At 36.1% G+C, this 17,979-nt stretch overlaps 1 protein-coding gene across 1 annotated transcript in view; it reads left to right on the top strand.

The window, feature by feature from the left end:
- The window catches only part of EPHA6 (EPH receptor A6), a 1,030,425-nt gene that overhangs the window by 718,133 nt on the left and 294,313 nt on the right, over window positions 1–17,979 (top strand). The window contains exons 9-10 of the mRNA XM_054714059.1: window positions 3,940–4,010; window positions 7,027–7,152. Of these exons, the coding sequence (XP_054570034.1) occupies window positions 3,940–4,010; window positions 7,027–7,152 (197 nt within the window). The remainder of the gene's footprint in view (window positions 1–3,939; window positions 4,011–7,026; window positions 7,153–17,979) is intronic.

The raw sequence follows: 17,979 nt of genomic DNA, 5'->3' as shown, positions 1-17,979 counted from the left end.
AAAAATATATACATATGAAAAAATGTGGGAAATAATGATAAATTCACCCAATAAAAAGTACCAGTTTGGGCAAATGATGACACTCCCAGCAGATACTTTGTCCATTACTCTCTGTTTCTCTCTCCCTTTTTACATAGAGCTAACGTCTGACAGCTTCTTGCCATCATCACAGCTTTAATACAACCATCTTTTATACTGGACAGAAAACAAATTTTGCTGTCTCTAAATCAGCCAACCATTGGGTATAAAATGAAATGTTTAAATGCTATAAACATTTAAGCTTACAAATACAAAGATGAGGCCAACTGGTTATTTAAAGAAAAAACAAAACCCTACACATCCTGATGAAAATCTAAGTTTGCTTTAAAAAAAAAGGGGGGGGGGAAGGTTATATTTTTTTCTGATTCTATCTAGAAATTTCTTGCAAGAAGAAGGATTAGAAGACAACAATGCCTAGGAAGAGGCGGGTGGGGGAGGGGGAGGGAATGCCAGTGGTTAATGTGGCAAGTCTGGAAAAAGGAAGAAAAGAGAATAAAAGCATATGTAAAGTCACTGTGACAATTTGATTAGGTTAAAAAATCAAAATGCCAACATTTTTGGGGTTGCTACATGTTTAGTAAACTTTATTAGAAAAATGTTAAGTAGAAGAATAAACCCTACTGTATTTTCATTGCCATTTAGAACATAAGTGCTGCCCATGCATTCTGAATTTGGGGGCACTGATATCTTGATAATACTCTTTCATGGAGTTGCACACACTTTAAAGACAATCAGTTTGGAGCCTAAAAAGATTATTCAGTGATTAAAGTTCAATGAAGTACTATACGGTGATATTAACTCCAAATACACAAATTATGTTAACTAGACTGTGATAATTAGATATGATTGTTAATTTGATTCAGAAAGATTCTTATATTCTTACTTGAAAATTTCTTTGAAGTAGTTTGGGATGCTGTCTTAAATATGATTTTATTTATACAGCAATGTCATTTATTGCCAATTTAAAAAATGACTCTAACTTCATAATTGAAATTGATTTAAGTGACATTTTAATAGTAATCTAATATATGGCAAACTTGGCTGTAAGTTTTAAGTTATATTTCTATTTACTTGTAGAGTAGGAGTTAAGGCCTTATTTTCCCATAGAGTATAGTATTTCAGAAAATTATATAAATAGCACATATACAATGATATAAATAGCATATGCACATGTGGAAAAACACTTCATTAAAATATCAGAAAATATTGCCTTGGCATGAGAACAGACATGTAGATCAATGAAACAAAATAGCAAAATAGAGAGCCCAGAAATAAAGCCATGTGTACATGGTTAATTAATATTTGACAAAGGAGGCAAGAACATACAGTAGGGTAAAGACAGTCTGGGTTTGGGAAAATAGGACAGATACATGCAAAAAAAATAAAACAAGACCACCTTCTTACACCATATAAAAAAATAAACTCAAAATGAATTAAAGATTTAAGTGTAAGACTCCATACCATAAAAATCCTAGAAGAAAACATAGACAGTAAAATCTCAGACATTTCTCATAGCAATTTTTTTTTTCTGATATATCACCCCAGGCTAGGGAAACAAAAGTAAAAATTAACAAATCAAGCTAAAAAGTTTTTTGCACAGCAAAGGAAACCATCAACAAAATGAAAAGACAACCCACTAAATGGGAAAATATATTCACCAATGATACATATGATGAGGGGTTAAGATCTGAAATTTATAAAGAACTCATACAACTCAACACCAAAAAAAGAAACAATCCAATTTAAAATGGGTAAGGACCTAAATAGACACTTCTCCAGAGAGGGCATACAGATGGCCAATAGATATATGAAAAGATGCTCAAAGTCACTAATCATCAAAGAAATGCAAGTTTTTTGTCACCTCACACCTGTCAGAATGACTATCATCAATAAATCAAAAAACAAGTGTTGGAGAGGATGTGAAGAAAAGGGAACCCTTTTGCACTGTTGATGGGAATGCAAATTGGTACAGCCACTGTGGAAAACAGTATGGAGATTCCTCCAAAAATTAAAAGTGGAACTGCCTTATGCCCAGCAATTCCACTCCTGGGTATATATCCAAAGGAATCCAAAACACTAATTGGAAAGAATATATGCACTCCTATGTTCACTGCAACATTATTTACCATAGCCAAGCTATGAAAGCAAGCCAAGTGCTCATCAGTAGATTAGTAGATAAAAAGCTGTGGTACATTCAGACAATGTCCATTAAAAAGATAGATATTGCCCTAACTGGTTTGGCTCAGTGGATGGAGGGAGCATTGGCCTAAGGACTGAAGGGTCCCGGGTTCAATTCCAGTCAAGAGCATGTACATCCCCAGTAGGGGAGTGTGCAGGAGGCAGCTAATCGATGTTTCTCTCTCATCGATGTTTCTAACTCTCTATCCCTCTCCCTTCCTCTCTGTAAAAAAATCAATATTTTTTTAAAAGATAGAAGTCTTACCATTTGAGGCAGCATGAATGAACCTAGAGGTTATGATAAGTGAAATAAGTCAGTCAGAGAAAAACAAATACCACATGATTTTACTTACTAGTATATGTGGAATCTAAAGAATATAAACGAACGAACAAAACAGAAACGGAATCATAGATACAGAGAACAGACTGATGGTTGCCAGAGGAGAGGGGGTTGGGGGACTGGGTGCAAAGGTAAAGGGATTGAGAAGTACAGATTGGAAATTACAAAATAGTCATGGGAATATAAGTACAGAATAGGAAATATAGCCATTAATATTGTAATAATTATGTATAGTGCCTGTTGGTTACTGGAAATATTAGAGGAAATGCTTTGTAAAATATATGATTGGCTAACCACTATGCTACAACTAACTGAAACTAATACAAAATAATATTGATCATAAACTGTAATAAACTATTTTTCAAAAATAAAAAAATATTAAAGGAAATAAAATATCTCCTTTACACGTAAATATGACAAACTTAAAAGAAGACATTACAGTCATTGTAGGTTACATATGTTTGGCCTAATAAATTGGAGAGGTGGGCTCAAATGTTATCTTTTCCTGAAGCAGAATTTGAATACTACTTAACAAGAGAACTTAATGATGAAGAAAAATTTGTACTAAATTATTTTTAGTGTACCATTTTAATGCTTGCCAATTTATATGACATCAGAAATTGCTTTAACATTCTACATGCTGGGGAAAACAATTTCAACTGTATAAGATAAAAATAATTCATTTTGAAATATCTCTTAAGCACTTTGGTAGGGAAGCATTCATTGGAAATTATCCTATGAGAACTGTAAGGCATTTCTGAATAAATACTGAATTTGCCAAAGGATTTGAAGCAAAATTCACACTTAAAGAACGGATTGTGTGCTGCAGATGTATTCTGGTTAACCATTTGGAATTAGCAGTTTGATGAACTGTCAGATCATATGGATGCTGATGAATTTATTCATGTTGAGGAAGTCCTGGGAGATAAGCACCTGCTTCTGATCTTCAGAATTTGATTACCCTGAGAGAGAAGAGACATGCCTCTACCAAACTTCTGACATTAAAAAAAAATCAGACTGTGTAGCAGTGAAACTGGAAGATAGTTGTCTAAATGTCCAAGCTTCTGACTCAAAAACATTTTTTCATTTTGTTTAGGAGTCATATATGGAAGGACATGATCGTTATTGCTGATTATAAAATATTTTCTAAGATTCCTGTCATTTGGATCAATCAATCCACTTGAGAGTATTGTATTCTTATCTGGGGTTAATTTTGATGCATACAAAACAACCTTCTGTGGAGTATTTTCACACGTTATAAAGTGTTCCAAAAAGTGGTCTTTATGATAAGGACTTTGCCCATGAGTGATATGTATTTTAATCGGCTTTGGTTCTTATTTAGCATAATTCTAAAAATAAGATTCTATTTACTTTTTTAAAAGGTGCCATTGGTACATAAAGGCAAAAATGAAGTCAGAAGAGAAGAGAAGAAACCACTTACAGAATGGGAATCGTAAGTAGTGAAGTGACTCTTCTCCATTGTTTTCTATTCAAAAGTTCCTTGTGAACTTGGATCAGTGAGTTAAGAAAGCCAAAAAGTCTACTTCCAACCTTTCATCTGGCTTCCAGGCTTGTTGGTGGAAAGTGCACCTGCTTCTCATTAAATAATATTGCTTTGTTCCTACTTCCGCTTGCTGAAAAGCAAGACAGACTGAATATGTCAAAAATGCAAAATGACTGATTATACCTACTATTTACCACTCACCATGTCTCCAGCATGTGAGTTTTATTTAGTGGGGTCTTCGCCACAGAAATATTATGGAATCCTTATTCCTTCTTGTAGGAACTGTCATTTAAACATATAACAGATCAATTTACAGTTCATTAACACTAACAAAGAAAATCAGCTCCTTAACTCTAAGAATATGTATGAAATCCTTGAGCTGACTGCAAGGTTATATCCATGTGAAGGATCTCTTCCCAAGCACGCTGTAATTACCACCATAGTTAGTTTCCTGATTGCCAACCTCTCCTCCCCAACACCCACCTTCACCTCCCCCTCAACTACTTTGTCAAGACAACTCCTCTGTAGCGAGAGGCTGGATTAACAAGAAAGGGATGTTTTCCAATTAACCACAGTGTAGAGATGATATGTGAGGTGAGCTGTTTAACTATTTAAGCTCATCTTCTACTTCAGATTGAGCCAAATGAGTAAGGGACTTTTAGAACTCTATCACCATCCAGGGGAGGGAAAGGATTCAAGAGAGGAAATTATAAACCAGAGAGATGATTTAGGGCTATTTCTAAGGCTCACATGATTTCTCAAAGAGTGGTCTAAGGACCGTCTGCATGAGAATATTCCACTCTCACTCACCAGAGGTCTGATTCAGAAGAGCCGGGTAGGGCCCACATATCTGCATTTTTAGCAAGCTCTCCAGGTTGTTCCTGTGTACAGTGAGTTTGAGGCTGACTGCACTGGCAGGGAAGGGGGAGCTGAGACAGCCTATACCAGGCATGGAATGAGCTGGAAACAGATGCAGAAACATGGATCCAAACACCTGGACAGATAACTTATGCTGAGCAACCTTAAGATGCACTGTGGGGCATTTAGAACCAAAATGCAGAAGAAAGAGATGCTCCTAAGGTATTTATTATCTGTTTTCCAACTAACAGTTTAGCATAAACTAAACCAGATGGGCCCAGTGAGAAGCAATGAAAATAACCTGAGGCAGCCAAGGAGATAGAAGAGAGATAAGCTGATGTTTCAAAAGACTGGGATAAGTTAAATGAGTAACCAGACAGTCAAAATTAGAACTAAGTTGGGTTTTTTCCTATAATACATATATTATGTTTACAAGGGGGGAAAAAGTGATATTAACTAATCAATTTATTCCTTAGAAATGTTTATCACCTTAAACAATTAAATGGTTGAATTGTTAAAATCACGTACAAGTTCATAAGTAATATCTTTTTTATCTGTGCCTAAAATAATGTTATCAGTTACCAGTAGATACTACTGATCATCTAGTAGTAGCCACTGAATTTGAGTTTATGGTATGCAAACTGAAATTACACAAATGTCATATAGAATATAAACAAGAGATACAAATTATCCATTCTCCTTTCCTCCAATCTAAACTTTAGGAAATCAAGAAAGGCATAGCATTTCAGAATAATGTCAGGTCTAAGTACATCTAGAAATATGCTTCACTAGTGCCATTTTGAGAAGTACTATTCTCATGGGTACATATCTAATACCAGAAGACAGCCAGCAAAAAAAGTGATAAAAGAAGGCAGCAAGCGTAGAAGAACTCATGAAGCAAATTATTGCTGATAATGGGCATTTCATGACCTTTTCTAAACTCACTGTATTATCTTTTGTTTGCTTGCTTTTGAGATTTTTCTTGAAAGAGCATGTTTCTAGGGCGACCTAGACAATACTTAACTTAGTTTATGTGTGGCTTTCAAAATCTAAGAAACCACAAAACTAAATACAAATTTGTATTGATCTTTTAATCCCTACTAATTTATATTCAATATCATGTCTACGCCAAGGCCAAAAGATATAATATTACCTATAAAACCATACCTAAAACATTTGGAAATATACAAAGATGTATAAGAAATGATCTCCTGTCCTCCAGAAGCTAGAAATCTAATGTAGAAAACACAAACCCATGAGCAAAAGAGAGAAATTACCACAGGCAGTCTGCGACTTCTGATACTGAGGAAGTTGCAATGATATGCAACTGTGCATTCAAGTGTCCCAGCCATCCCTGTCTTACTGCCCATGGGCAGTGAGCATCCACCCCCACCAGAGGAAGAGTAGCAATTACACAGCCAGCCACCAGATTTGTGCCTTTCTCTCCTCCCCTTCCCTTCAGAATAGGCAGGGGGTCCTTTTCAGGACCATGTGTATTCTGCCCGTGGAGGCAACTACAGCCAGGAAAGAACCACTATTGGTTGTTGTCTTCTGACACTGTGCCATGGGTCTATTCTTTACTGCCTGAGAGTTTCTGGAAGGAGAGAGACCACAGGACTGGGTCATAAGTTCAGGAAAGCCTACTGCCTTAGAGGACAAGGGGCCCAGGATGGACATTAACAGGCTAGCTTGCTTGCTTGTTTGGGGGTGAGAAGTGAATGGGGGAAGGTTCATAACTCATTTCCCCCATGCCCTGAGCTAGATCAGATGTGAAATGTATGGGTTGTCAGTGGGCAAGTGAGCAGATTAAACTTTTTACAGAAATATAATAAAAATGTCTTTTCTGGAACCAGTCAGCTCACTTTCTATTAAACCATCAGGTCATTTTACATTAACAGCAAATAAAATTTTATTCCAAGTCCTCAAAGCTTTAATGGAGTGGGGGCATTTGGGGGGGGGGGGGCGCAGAAAGAGAAAAAACGAATTGCATTTAAGTAATTAACAAGAATGACTACTTCAGTTAGTGGCTCCTTATTTTAAATAGTCACAAGATGTGTAAGTACTAAAAAAAACTCTTACGCTAAATCAGTCTTTTATTTTGTTGCAGTACGCTTCCCAGGAATTAAAACTTACATAGATCCAGATACCTACGAAGACCCATCCCTAGCAGTCCATGAATTTGCAAAGGAGATTGATCCCTCAAGAATTCGCATTGAGAGAGTCATTGGGGCAGGTAAACACAAAATCTATACTTTTGAAGATATATGATTCCTTAATGGTTTAACTGGTTTATCAATATAATATTTTAAACCTTGTAGTCTTAGTCATCAAAAAAATGTTAAGAAATGAAAAGTAAAGTTATGTTATTTTTTTAAGTATCTTAAATGTCTTAATTCAGTTTCCAAACAATGAAAAAATTCAGCAAAGTTACTTTTAACATCCTATTGTCTTCTTTCAGAATGGAGATAAGTTATAATAAAACTAGAGTGATTCAGGAATTTATTTTTAAAAATGAATTTCAGGAGTTTGTCACAGGTTATTATTGATTTACTAAAACCTCAGCATCTACAGACATATACTTAATATAATTATATTAATATAATTAGTATTAATATTGATGATATTGCAGCTCTGCAAGATCCAGAAGTGTTCTGAGAATCATTGCGGATAAAATTTGTTTTATAGTTTTATATCATTTTAATGTAAGTTAGTAATTTTCCCTATGTAGAACATTCAAACACTCAGAACACTATACTATTCACCTATTCTGGATAAATGCAAATACATTTTGAATCAGCTTTCAAGAATTTATTCTGTACATTACTTAGGGCAGAGGCTAAGCCAAGTGTAACAAAGAAAACTCATTCCTCTTTGAAGTCCCTGACTCAACGTGAGTAATCCATGCTGGCCCAGGAATTCTCATTCAGATTTTGAAAGAGTAGAAGGGAGTTCCTTCTCCTCTTTGATCTGCCTTCCCCTAGTGTGTCATCCTCCTCACCAAGCCATCCCTCTTCCAGCCTCTGAGAGGAAGGAAAGAGTTGTCTCTTTGGCTGTATCTTTAAGGCAATTACCCACAAATTTAAAACATGTCTATTCACCCTCAATTGTTCAAAAACAGTAACATGGACACACTTAAATGCAAGATAATTTGGAAAAATAATCTGTGACCAGGCATCCATGCATGCAGCTAAAAGAGGGAGAGGGAATAAATTCCTAAATAGGGAAGAGAAACTGGATCCTGAAGGGAGATATTGGTCTCCTCTAGAAATGCTGGATATATGTATTTGGACAGAGCAGAACGTAGCAGAGCATGACTATGCAAAAGCAAAAAAAAAAAAAAAAAGGAGCTGATTATTCCTTGTCCCTTTCAAAGCTTTTCTTCATGGAAAGACCAGCTAAATAATTAGTGGGGGGCAGTGCAAAATGAAAACGTAGAGTCCCTCGTTAAAGAGTGATTACAAAGTTTTTCGGTAGCAACAACAGAGCATTAAACACGTGGCAGTGCTCAGGTAGAGAGTCCCTTGTATCATTTGATTCCCTGTGCTCAGTGGATCATCTCATCGCCTACATGGCCAGGTCTCTCTCTAAAAGCTGACACAAGGGTCCTATACATTTAATCCTAATGCTCACAGCCAAAAAGAGGCTGTCATATCAGAAAGATTAAGAACCTGGAATGCAACCAGAATCTCTATCCACTACCTCTGAACATAAAGAACATCAATAGGCATTAAAGACATAATTGAAAAGAGTGATTGCATTACATTCATTTAGTTTGAGGGTTTGTTTCCTTAAGACAGCAGAGGAAGAGAGAAGAAATGAAGTTGAATCATTCCATCACACCCTGACTTCGGCTTTCCTCCCCTGACATGTTCTTTAACACTACAGTATTCCATACTCTCACACATACACCAGAGCATTTTCTCTCTTAGCCCTTTGTGCAGAAATTAAACACCGCTGTCTGAAATCATATTAAAAGATAAAATCAAATAGCTAAAGTGTAAACAAAGAAATTAATTTTTTCTTCAGATTCAGGCTTTTTCCAGATAAAATACAAATTTTGCCTGTAAAATGTGTAACAGACACTGCCAAAGTAAACAGTAGCTATTAATGGGACAGTTTTAATATCATATTCCTCTGATTTGACAATGAAAATATCTAAACCATGTAGTCAATCCTATACATCACTGTCTCCTTTTTATATTTATCTGTGACTGTTTCAACTTTCAAATAATATGGTAAGCGTCCTTTTTCTGTGCATCTTCAAGAAAATCATAAAAACAAAAATTCTTTATAAGACAAAGTTGTTATAACTTCCTCTTTGTGCCCCTGACCAGTACTGCTCTGTTAATTAGATTCATTAGGTCATCCTGGCCAGGTGGCTCAGTTGGTTGGAGCATTAAAAGGTTGCAGGTTCAATCCCCTGTCAGGGCACATACTCAGGTTGCAGGTTCAATCTCTTGTCGGGGTGCATGTGGGAAGCACCCAGTGAATGTTTCTCTCACCTCTCTCTCTCTCTCTCTCTCTCTCTCTCTCTCTCTCTCTATCTCTCTATCTCTCTCTGTATCTCTCTCTCTTTCTCTCTCTCTCAAAAGAAAATTAAAAAGAGAAGTCAATAAAACCATATCATATCCTCGGGTGAGGGTTAAAAATTATTTTTTCATTCATTATTAGGTCATGTTCCTAAAACTCTAATTGCATGTGAAAACAAGCTCATAAACGTGTGGACTTTTCCTACAGCAGCAGTGTGGGGAAAAAATTAAAGAAGAATTAATATAGTTATGTAACATCTATGACATAATTGCACAACTGGTTATTTGCCCAGATTTTTACTGCAAATACTTTACTTAGGTTGTCTCAGATCGTTTATTTGTTTTTCCCCCACCTATTTGATTGTGTCTTTTCAGACTCTATTTCATTATCATCTGTGTGTATTAGGTATTCCCCTTGGAAATGTAAATTGAAGGACATAAATAGGAGAATAGGTGAACAGAAGTGGAATAGAGTCAAGGAGCCGGGAGAAACAAGCAAGATTTCAGGTCTTAATAATTGTTAGGTAAAAGACATTCCATTCTAATAAAGGCATTGAGAGTGGCAGAGGATTCACAATTCATTGCTGAGGAAAGACCTGCAAGACCTGCATGATTTTTAACAAAGAAATCAGTAAGAATATTTTTCCAGGTTTCTAGTTGGGGGACACAATGTGTGATTATTAAATATTCGTTAAATGAGTTATTAAAAAATGAACCCTAAAGTAACCACATTAAAATTTTAAGAAAGGAAACAGTGTGGAAAATTATATCACACCTAACCAATGATACTTCTTAACATGTCCACTGAAAAATGTTTATTAGTTGCCTAATGTCAATTATAAAAGGTACTTATGCTACAGAGTTTTTTCATATTGAGTCATTATGCTCATCAAAGACATATATATTCAATCTGTCTTTCACACACAATCTCTGTCCCAAGGTTTTCAATTTTATAACCATCCAGATATGCAATAAATCCTTGGAAAACTTAATTTGTCCTATGTCTCGGCTATATACATATGTATTCTCAAAATTTCTTGTCTTTCACTATAAAGTTTACTGTTTTTTTAAAATGAGTTTTCTGGGACACTTTTTCTTTTTTGTATATCACTATTCTATTAAATAGTGGCAGCTTATCTTTGTTCATCAATACAGGCCTGAATTCCATGAAAATGCGCATTTCCATTTAAATGAAGTGAGCAGCTCTGCTGCATAGGAGACTATCCAGATCATCTATCGCCTTTGACTTTTTGCTTCATAAAAGGAAATACTGTGGCCAGAGGACTATAAAACAGAAATTCCCAGGCTAAAAGAGCCAAGTCAGATTAGGGTAGAATTATTATTTTATACATATCTTGAGATAATGAGAAAACTGGTAAACTGAATTTTAATCACGGGCTAGAAAAGATCATTGAAAGGCTATCCCTTTCTCAGGGCAGTACTGAACCTAAACCATTATAAGAAAAACTTGCCTAGCAGAGTATAATTTTGAAACATTATTCCATTGAAAAAATCATTTTTGTGTCTCTAAGCCCATAGGGCATTCTTCTTATTTTTGACCTTCCTTCTTTCCCTAGTCTCAATGGAAATGCATAAAATCTCCCCTTCATTCATTCTATTCCTTTATCTATACAAAACTCATTATTGCCTCTACTATCAGCCTTATCTTCTCATGGCTTAGTGTCACCATATTTTTTTCTTTTTCTGGAATAGCCTAGGAAGTTTTAACTATTCGTTTTTCAACAGTCATCTGCAGGTAAAAGAAAGTCAAAAGGACAACAAAAAGGATATAAAAGTGAGTGTCAAACCAGTGATTTATTCAGCCTAAAATTTGGTTCTGTTATTGCCATCTTGTTTGAGGTCATAGTTGCCCTTGATGGTATATAAGGCAAAATGCTTACTTTATGTACCTCTCCTACTTCCCCTGTCATTCCCTAGCCAGCCTCTTATCTCTGCTCTAGAATCTATTATTTTTAAGGTTTTTTAAAAACTCTTTTATTCTCTTTATTATTTTTGTTCCTCTTCTATAGCTATATGATATTTTCTTACAGCATGACAATAAGAAATGTACACAGGATTCCAGATGTAGTTTCACAATTTACTTTTTTATAAGAAGAAAAATGTGTCTATGGGCCGTTTCCTCTATATTTAGATGAGATGCTAATTTTGTCCTTGTCCAGCAATTTAAAGGATTTATGGTAGAGGCCAGATTAATTTTCTTTTCTATTCTTGGTAACTCCTTTGTCCAATTAATAGACTGAAATAGGATCAACAACAGATTCTGGCAAGATCTTTGTCCCTTTTACCCAAGAATTTCATAGGTTTCTAAATTAAATGATGTAATGAAAGATGGGCTTTATCCATTTTCCATGGACATTATGATATGAATTAAAAAGACAGACTGAAACCAGACAGATGCCGCTTGTACCACAATTATGGTACTAATTCACTCCCTGACCTTCATAAATTTAATAATCTTTTAGAAATTTGGTTTGCTCACTTTATAATAAATTCATAATGATAATAGCTGTCTTGCAAGATTAATGTAAGAATTGGTGATGACACATATTAATGAGTAACTTGGGAATGATATCTATGTTTTTCAGTTAGTTTAAAATTACTACTTAAAAATGAAGTTTCAATTTTGTCAGTAATACTTATTTAATAAATAAACATGTAAATAAATAAAGATATGGTTATCAACAAAAAACCTAATGTGGAATGTAAATTAATGTACAACAAAGTTAAATTAATATGAAATCAAATGCATAATATATATAAAATAAAAATAAGTTAGAAGAACAAATTTATAATGGACAGGTGTGAATTATAGTAGTTGTAATGCTTTCTATTAATAATTTGCTTAATAAACTCAAATTATAGAACTTATTATATACCTTGCATTTACATAGTGAAATATAGAACCTTACAAAAAATATTACATTGAGAATTTCTTTTGTACTAAAGGCCCGGTGCACAAATTTGTGCATGGGTGGGGTCCAGCCAGCCCACCCCAATCGGGGTGGGGGAGCCGATCCAGGCTGGTGCCAGCCAGGGGGAGGGGCTGAGGACGGTTGGCTGCCTGGGACCCCACCCCCTGGTTGAACCCCCAGTCGGGGGGACAATTTGCATATTAGCCTTTTATTATATAGGATTGAGTTTGTTTAATAGGCAAGGTAATCTTGAAGAGTTCTCCTAATAACTTATAGAAATCATTAGTCTTTCAAAAATTTTTCCTTTGGCCTTTTCTTCTAATTTATATATTGCCAAAATATTTGGTGGAATGAAGAAAAGTTGACACTTATTTTTTAAAAAGTACTACAAGGAGATAGGGGAAGACTGGATACAGCTTATTTGGAAAGAAAAAAAATAATGATATATTCTCTTAACAGTCATAAAAGGGCAGAAAAAGACCCATATACCAACAGCAACAATTTCTATTCCTTACTTTACCATAGTATATTAGTTATCTCTTGCTACATAACAAATTACCCTAAAATTTTTAAACAAAAACATTTACTATCTCAGTTTCTGTGGGTCAGAAATTCAGACATGCTTCAGCTCCTGCAGAGTTGCTCACAAGGTTGCAATCAAGGTGTCAGCAAGGGCTGTGATCCCATCTGAAGGCTCAAGTGGGCAAGGATCTACTTCCAAGCTCATTTATATGGCTGCTGTCATGATATAATCCCTTGAGCATTGTTGTACTAAAGGCCTTAATTCCTCACTGCCAGTTCGGTGGAGAACACTCAGATTCTTATCATGTAGACCTCTATAATATGGTAGCTTATTTCATTAAAGCCAGCAAGAATGTCTGCTAGCAAGATTGAAATATAATCTGTTGTAAACTAATCATGGAAGTGATGTCACATCACCTTTGCCATATTCTATTGGCTATTAGAGTGATATTAAAGCCAGACCACACTGAAGGGGAGGAGGTCACACAATGGCATGAATACAAGGGTGCAGGGATCATTGCAGGCCTTCTTAGAAGTTTGCCTACCACATATAGTAATTTTCTAAACTTGAAGTTCATTTGGAATTTTAAGTTAAATCCTATCTAATAAAGAGGGAATATGCTAATTGACTCTCATGCCATCGCAAAGATGGCAGCGCCCACAGCCAATAATGAGGAAATATGCTAATTGACTGCCCCGCCCTCAAAGATGGCGGCGCCCACAGCCACAAGATGGTGGCACCCAGTCCCCTCAGCCCCACCAGGGCAGCAGGTGCGCGGCAAGGCTGGGCCCGCCACCAGGTGGGCCCGGCCTTGCCACACACTTGCCTCCGGTGTCCCCCAGTCCCCTCAGCCCCCCAGCTGCCCAGGGCCAGCCCGAGGCACAGGCAAGCCTCAGATAGCAGCTGTCCAGCTGCCCAGGGCTGGCCCGAGGCTCAGGTAACCAGGGCCTACTGAGGCTTGCACTGCCGGCAGTGGCAGCAACAGAGGTGTGATAGGGGCATCACCTTCCCCTGATCACCAGGTCGTCTCCCACCCCTGAGGGCTCCCACACTGTGAGAGGGGGCAGGCTGGGCTAAGGGACCCCCCCCCCCTCCAGTGCATGAATTTTCATGCTAGAGGCCTGGTGCCTCTAGTATGAATATAATAAAGATGGTAGGGTCTTATTTAAAATACTATTTGGGGGATAAGATAAAAACTGAATATACTTTATTAAAGAAGTAAAAGGTTGTTTATGCTCTATGATTATTTAATAATGCCATACACTCATTAATTCTGCCTAAGAGATCATGTACATTCTACACTGGTGAATAGAGAGATGTGAATTAAGGCCATAAATCTGATTATATGATCTGCTTATGTCATACTATAGTTCATCTAGCATGAGGTAATTAGTTGATTGTTCCCAAGTGGCACTTGTGTTCTCAGTCTAATTGTCTATTTATTTAACAAATGTAGCCATTTGAGCTTATTCATTGCTGTATAACAAACCATCCCAAAACTAAATGGCTTCAAATAATAATCATTTTGTTTACTCATAATTCTTCGGGTCAACAATTTGGGTTGGCTCAGCTGGAGTTGAGGGTTTTGTGTTCTGGTCTCACCTGAGGCCACTCCTGTGAATGGTGGCTCAACTGGACAGTGTTGCTATGAGGTGGTTGGTGCAGGAGTATCAGGGGGATGAGGCTGATCAGGGATGACTCATCTCTGCTCCACCTTTTCTCTTCTCCATCAACAGGCTAGACGTGGGAGTCTTAAGGCAGTGTTCTAAGCCAGAGGTCGGCAAACTCATTAGTCAACAGAGCCAAATGTCAACAGTACAACGACTGAAATTTCTTTTGAGAGTCAAATTTTTTAAACTTAAACTTCTTCTAACGCCACTTCTTCAAAATAGACTCGCCCAGGCCATGGTATTTTGTGGAAGAGCCACACTCAAGGGGCCAAAGAGCGGCATGTGGCTTGCAAGCTGAGGTTTGCTGACCACTGTTCTAAGCAGATGGGAGAAAGAGTTGTATAGCCTCTTAAAGCCTTGGCTCTGAACACCTACAACATAATTCTGATACTTTATCTTGTTAAAGCAAGTCACAAGGCCAATTCAGATTTAACTAGGAGGAGAAATAGCTTCTACCTCTTGATGAAAGAAGCCGCAAAACCAAGGAGCATGTATACAGAGATGGGAGGAATTTGTGGTCATGTTTTACAACCTTTGTTTTATAAAAAAACAAATTGAATCATTATTTTTCAAGCCTACTATGGATAACAGTATGAATTTATTTGCTATTTTGTCTCTAAGTTCATTTTTGTTTTGCACTTCTAATAAATGATATTCAGGTTTTCCTTGTTTAACAACTATTAGGTAACCTGCCTGGGGCTATGTACTATGCTGTTTACAAGCTCAAGGCTCAAGAAGGAAACAAAGGAAAGTATAATATGTAAGGTAAAAAAAAGAAGTAGGAAGTAGAGAGGAAGACAGGTAGAAGGAAGAAGCATTATAAGTGAATAATGCACACATCTAAATTGCTATTGAAATTTAAAGATGCTAGAGCTCTAGAGATCACTGCAGATTAGGCCATCAAATCAGATCATGGGGATAACATGTGAAATCTAAGGAATGCCAGGTAGAGGAAAAGGCAGTTTAGTTAGACAGGGGAAGGGAGAAGTGGTAAAATAAAAAGAGGTGTGAAGATTGTGAAGAGGAATTTTGAACAATTTAAAGAGATTTTAGAGTTCCATGACACTAGCTGTTCATTATATCTAACTTTTCTTCAATGCCTAGGCTTCTCCTTTTTCTTCATGCAAATAAAACTCCAGCTCTGCTTCTTGCTGTTAGCGATGGTTAATGTCTTTTTAGTTTGGTGAATTTTTAGTTTTTAATGACATGTAAACTTTAAAATAATTAAAGAAAAGAAAAATGCATTTTGCTTTTACTAGGCAAATAATTACAATGCTTTTCACATTCATGATTGTTGTGAGAAGCAAATGAGATAAAGTAGGTCTAACTTACCATCCAACCTTTATCAGAACACCACCAGTGAAAGTGTTCACTACCTCAGCTGGCAGCCCATTCCCTTGGGAATGGTTCCAATAAATCAAGAATCTCTGTGAGTAAAAATGTACTGTCATGTAACACTAGGTACTTGTTCTGCAAAATTGAACTTATACAATGTAGAGTCCAAAATGTCTAAACCTTTCAACCATTTCCATCTGACATGATTTCTGGATACTTCATCAATCTGATAACATTTGTTTGGAGAACTAGAGTTTTCCTCTAAGTCTTTTTCAGAATTGGACCCAATATTCCAAATATGTTCTAATCAATGCAGAAAACACAGGGCTGGCACCTTTCCTGCTGGGCCTTAATTCATGCAGCCTGGGTTTGCATTTGCTTTTGGAATGGCTGTCACACACTGTCAATGTAAGAGAGTACACCAGTTTATCCCATGTGGGTCTTTCTCAGATGAGTTGCTATTAAGCCAGGCCTATTCCTATACTTGTCCAGTTGACTTTATGATGCTGAATACAAGGCTATATTTTATTTATACTCCCACTTGTATATACCTATATAAATCATATATATTCTCTAGCTATCCAAACTTTTTTCTAATATTCCCATTTAATAAATATTTCTATTAAGTTTCATCATGTTTCTATAAGTTAATTTTCTCAAACTGTCCAGGTCCTTCTCCATCTCAATTAGATCAGCCAGTAAAATTATCTTCTATATCAACCCTGAAATGTTTTGCCTTGCAAGCTAGTTATGTGTCTTTATTGTAACTGAGCTCAGAGCTTTCTGTACCACATTTATTTGATGCATTCTTTAATTTTCCCTTTATTGTGATAAATATTTTCCATTGTTTGAATTCTGCACTTTTATGATAGAACTTTTTAAATTAAATTTATTGGGGTGGCATTGGTTAATAAATTATATAGGTTTCAAGTGTACAATTCCATAATACATCATCTGTATATTACATTCTGTTTTTATCAACTAAAGTCAAATCTTTTTCTGTCACCATATATTTGACCTCCTTTACCCTTTGCTACCTCCCTCTACCCCCTTTCCCAGTGGTAGCCACTATACTGTTGTCTGTCTATGAGTTTTGTTTGTCTGTTTGTCTTGTTTGTTCATTTGTATTCAATTGACACCTATCCCTCACTCTGTAGAATCTCTGATCATGAAATTGTACCCAATCATGGACATTTTTAAAACTGTCATCCTAAAGTTTCATATAAATTATGGCCAGGGCTTTTTCCCTAGGATGTTAGGTATCATTAAATGAAAATGATCATTTTTCCCCCCAAGTTCCTACCCCCTTATACTTCATAGTTTTTTTAAATTCAGAATTAAGTCCAAATAACAGTTTTTGTTGATTTTTTTTTGAAAGATGAAAACAGCATGCAAAGCAGTACTTATGATCTTTTATAGCTTCTCATTTATTGTTTTCATACTGGACTAAATAAAATCACAGGATGGGAAGGTGTGTTACATAAGGATTGTTTAGAGCTTGAAGCAATGTGCTTTCCATGTGGTCTAATGCCATTCCTTGTTTAATGGAAACTTGGTATTCTGTTCCTGCCAGAACCTTTCCTTTTGCTTCATCCTATCAGAAAAGGTAGTCTCCTTTTTACATTAAAAGTAGGTAAGAGTTATTAAATGTTTACGTGCTTGAAGCATGCTTTAGATGCATTGTCTCTTTCAGTCCTCATAATACTAAAAATCACAAGAATTACATATATCCAGCCCTGGTCAGGTGGCCCAGTTGATTAGTCATCCCCTATGCGTGGGTTGCTGGTTCCATTTCTGATCAGGGCACATACAAGAATCAACCAATGAATGCATAAATAAGTAGTACAACAAATTGATTTCTCTCTCTCCCTTCCTATAAATAAGTAAATTTTAAAAAGGTATCACATATGTCCATTTTATAGATAAGGAAACTAAGACATATATTAAAGTATTTTATCTAAGTGATAATTATTATTACTATTATTATTATTCAAATGCTGGATAGCTTGTAAGTAATAAAGCCAAATTCAACCCCAGAATAGTCTTAGTTCAGAGCCATGCTCTTATTAA

The sequence above is a fragment of the Eptesicus fuscus genome, chromosome 3 (assembly GCF_027574615.1).
Source record: "Eptesicus fuscus isolate TK198812 chromosome 3, DD_ASM_mEF_20220401, whole genome shotgun sequence".
Taxonomy (NCBI): Eukaryota; Metazoa; Chordata; class Mammalia; order Chiroptera; family Vespertilionidae; genus Eptesicus; species Eptesicus fuscus.
Note: the sequence above shows the minus strand (reverse complement) of the source record. Positions and strands in the feature narration are given on the sequence as shown.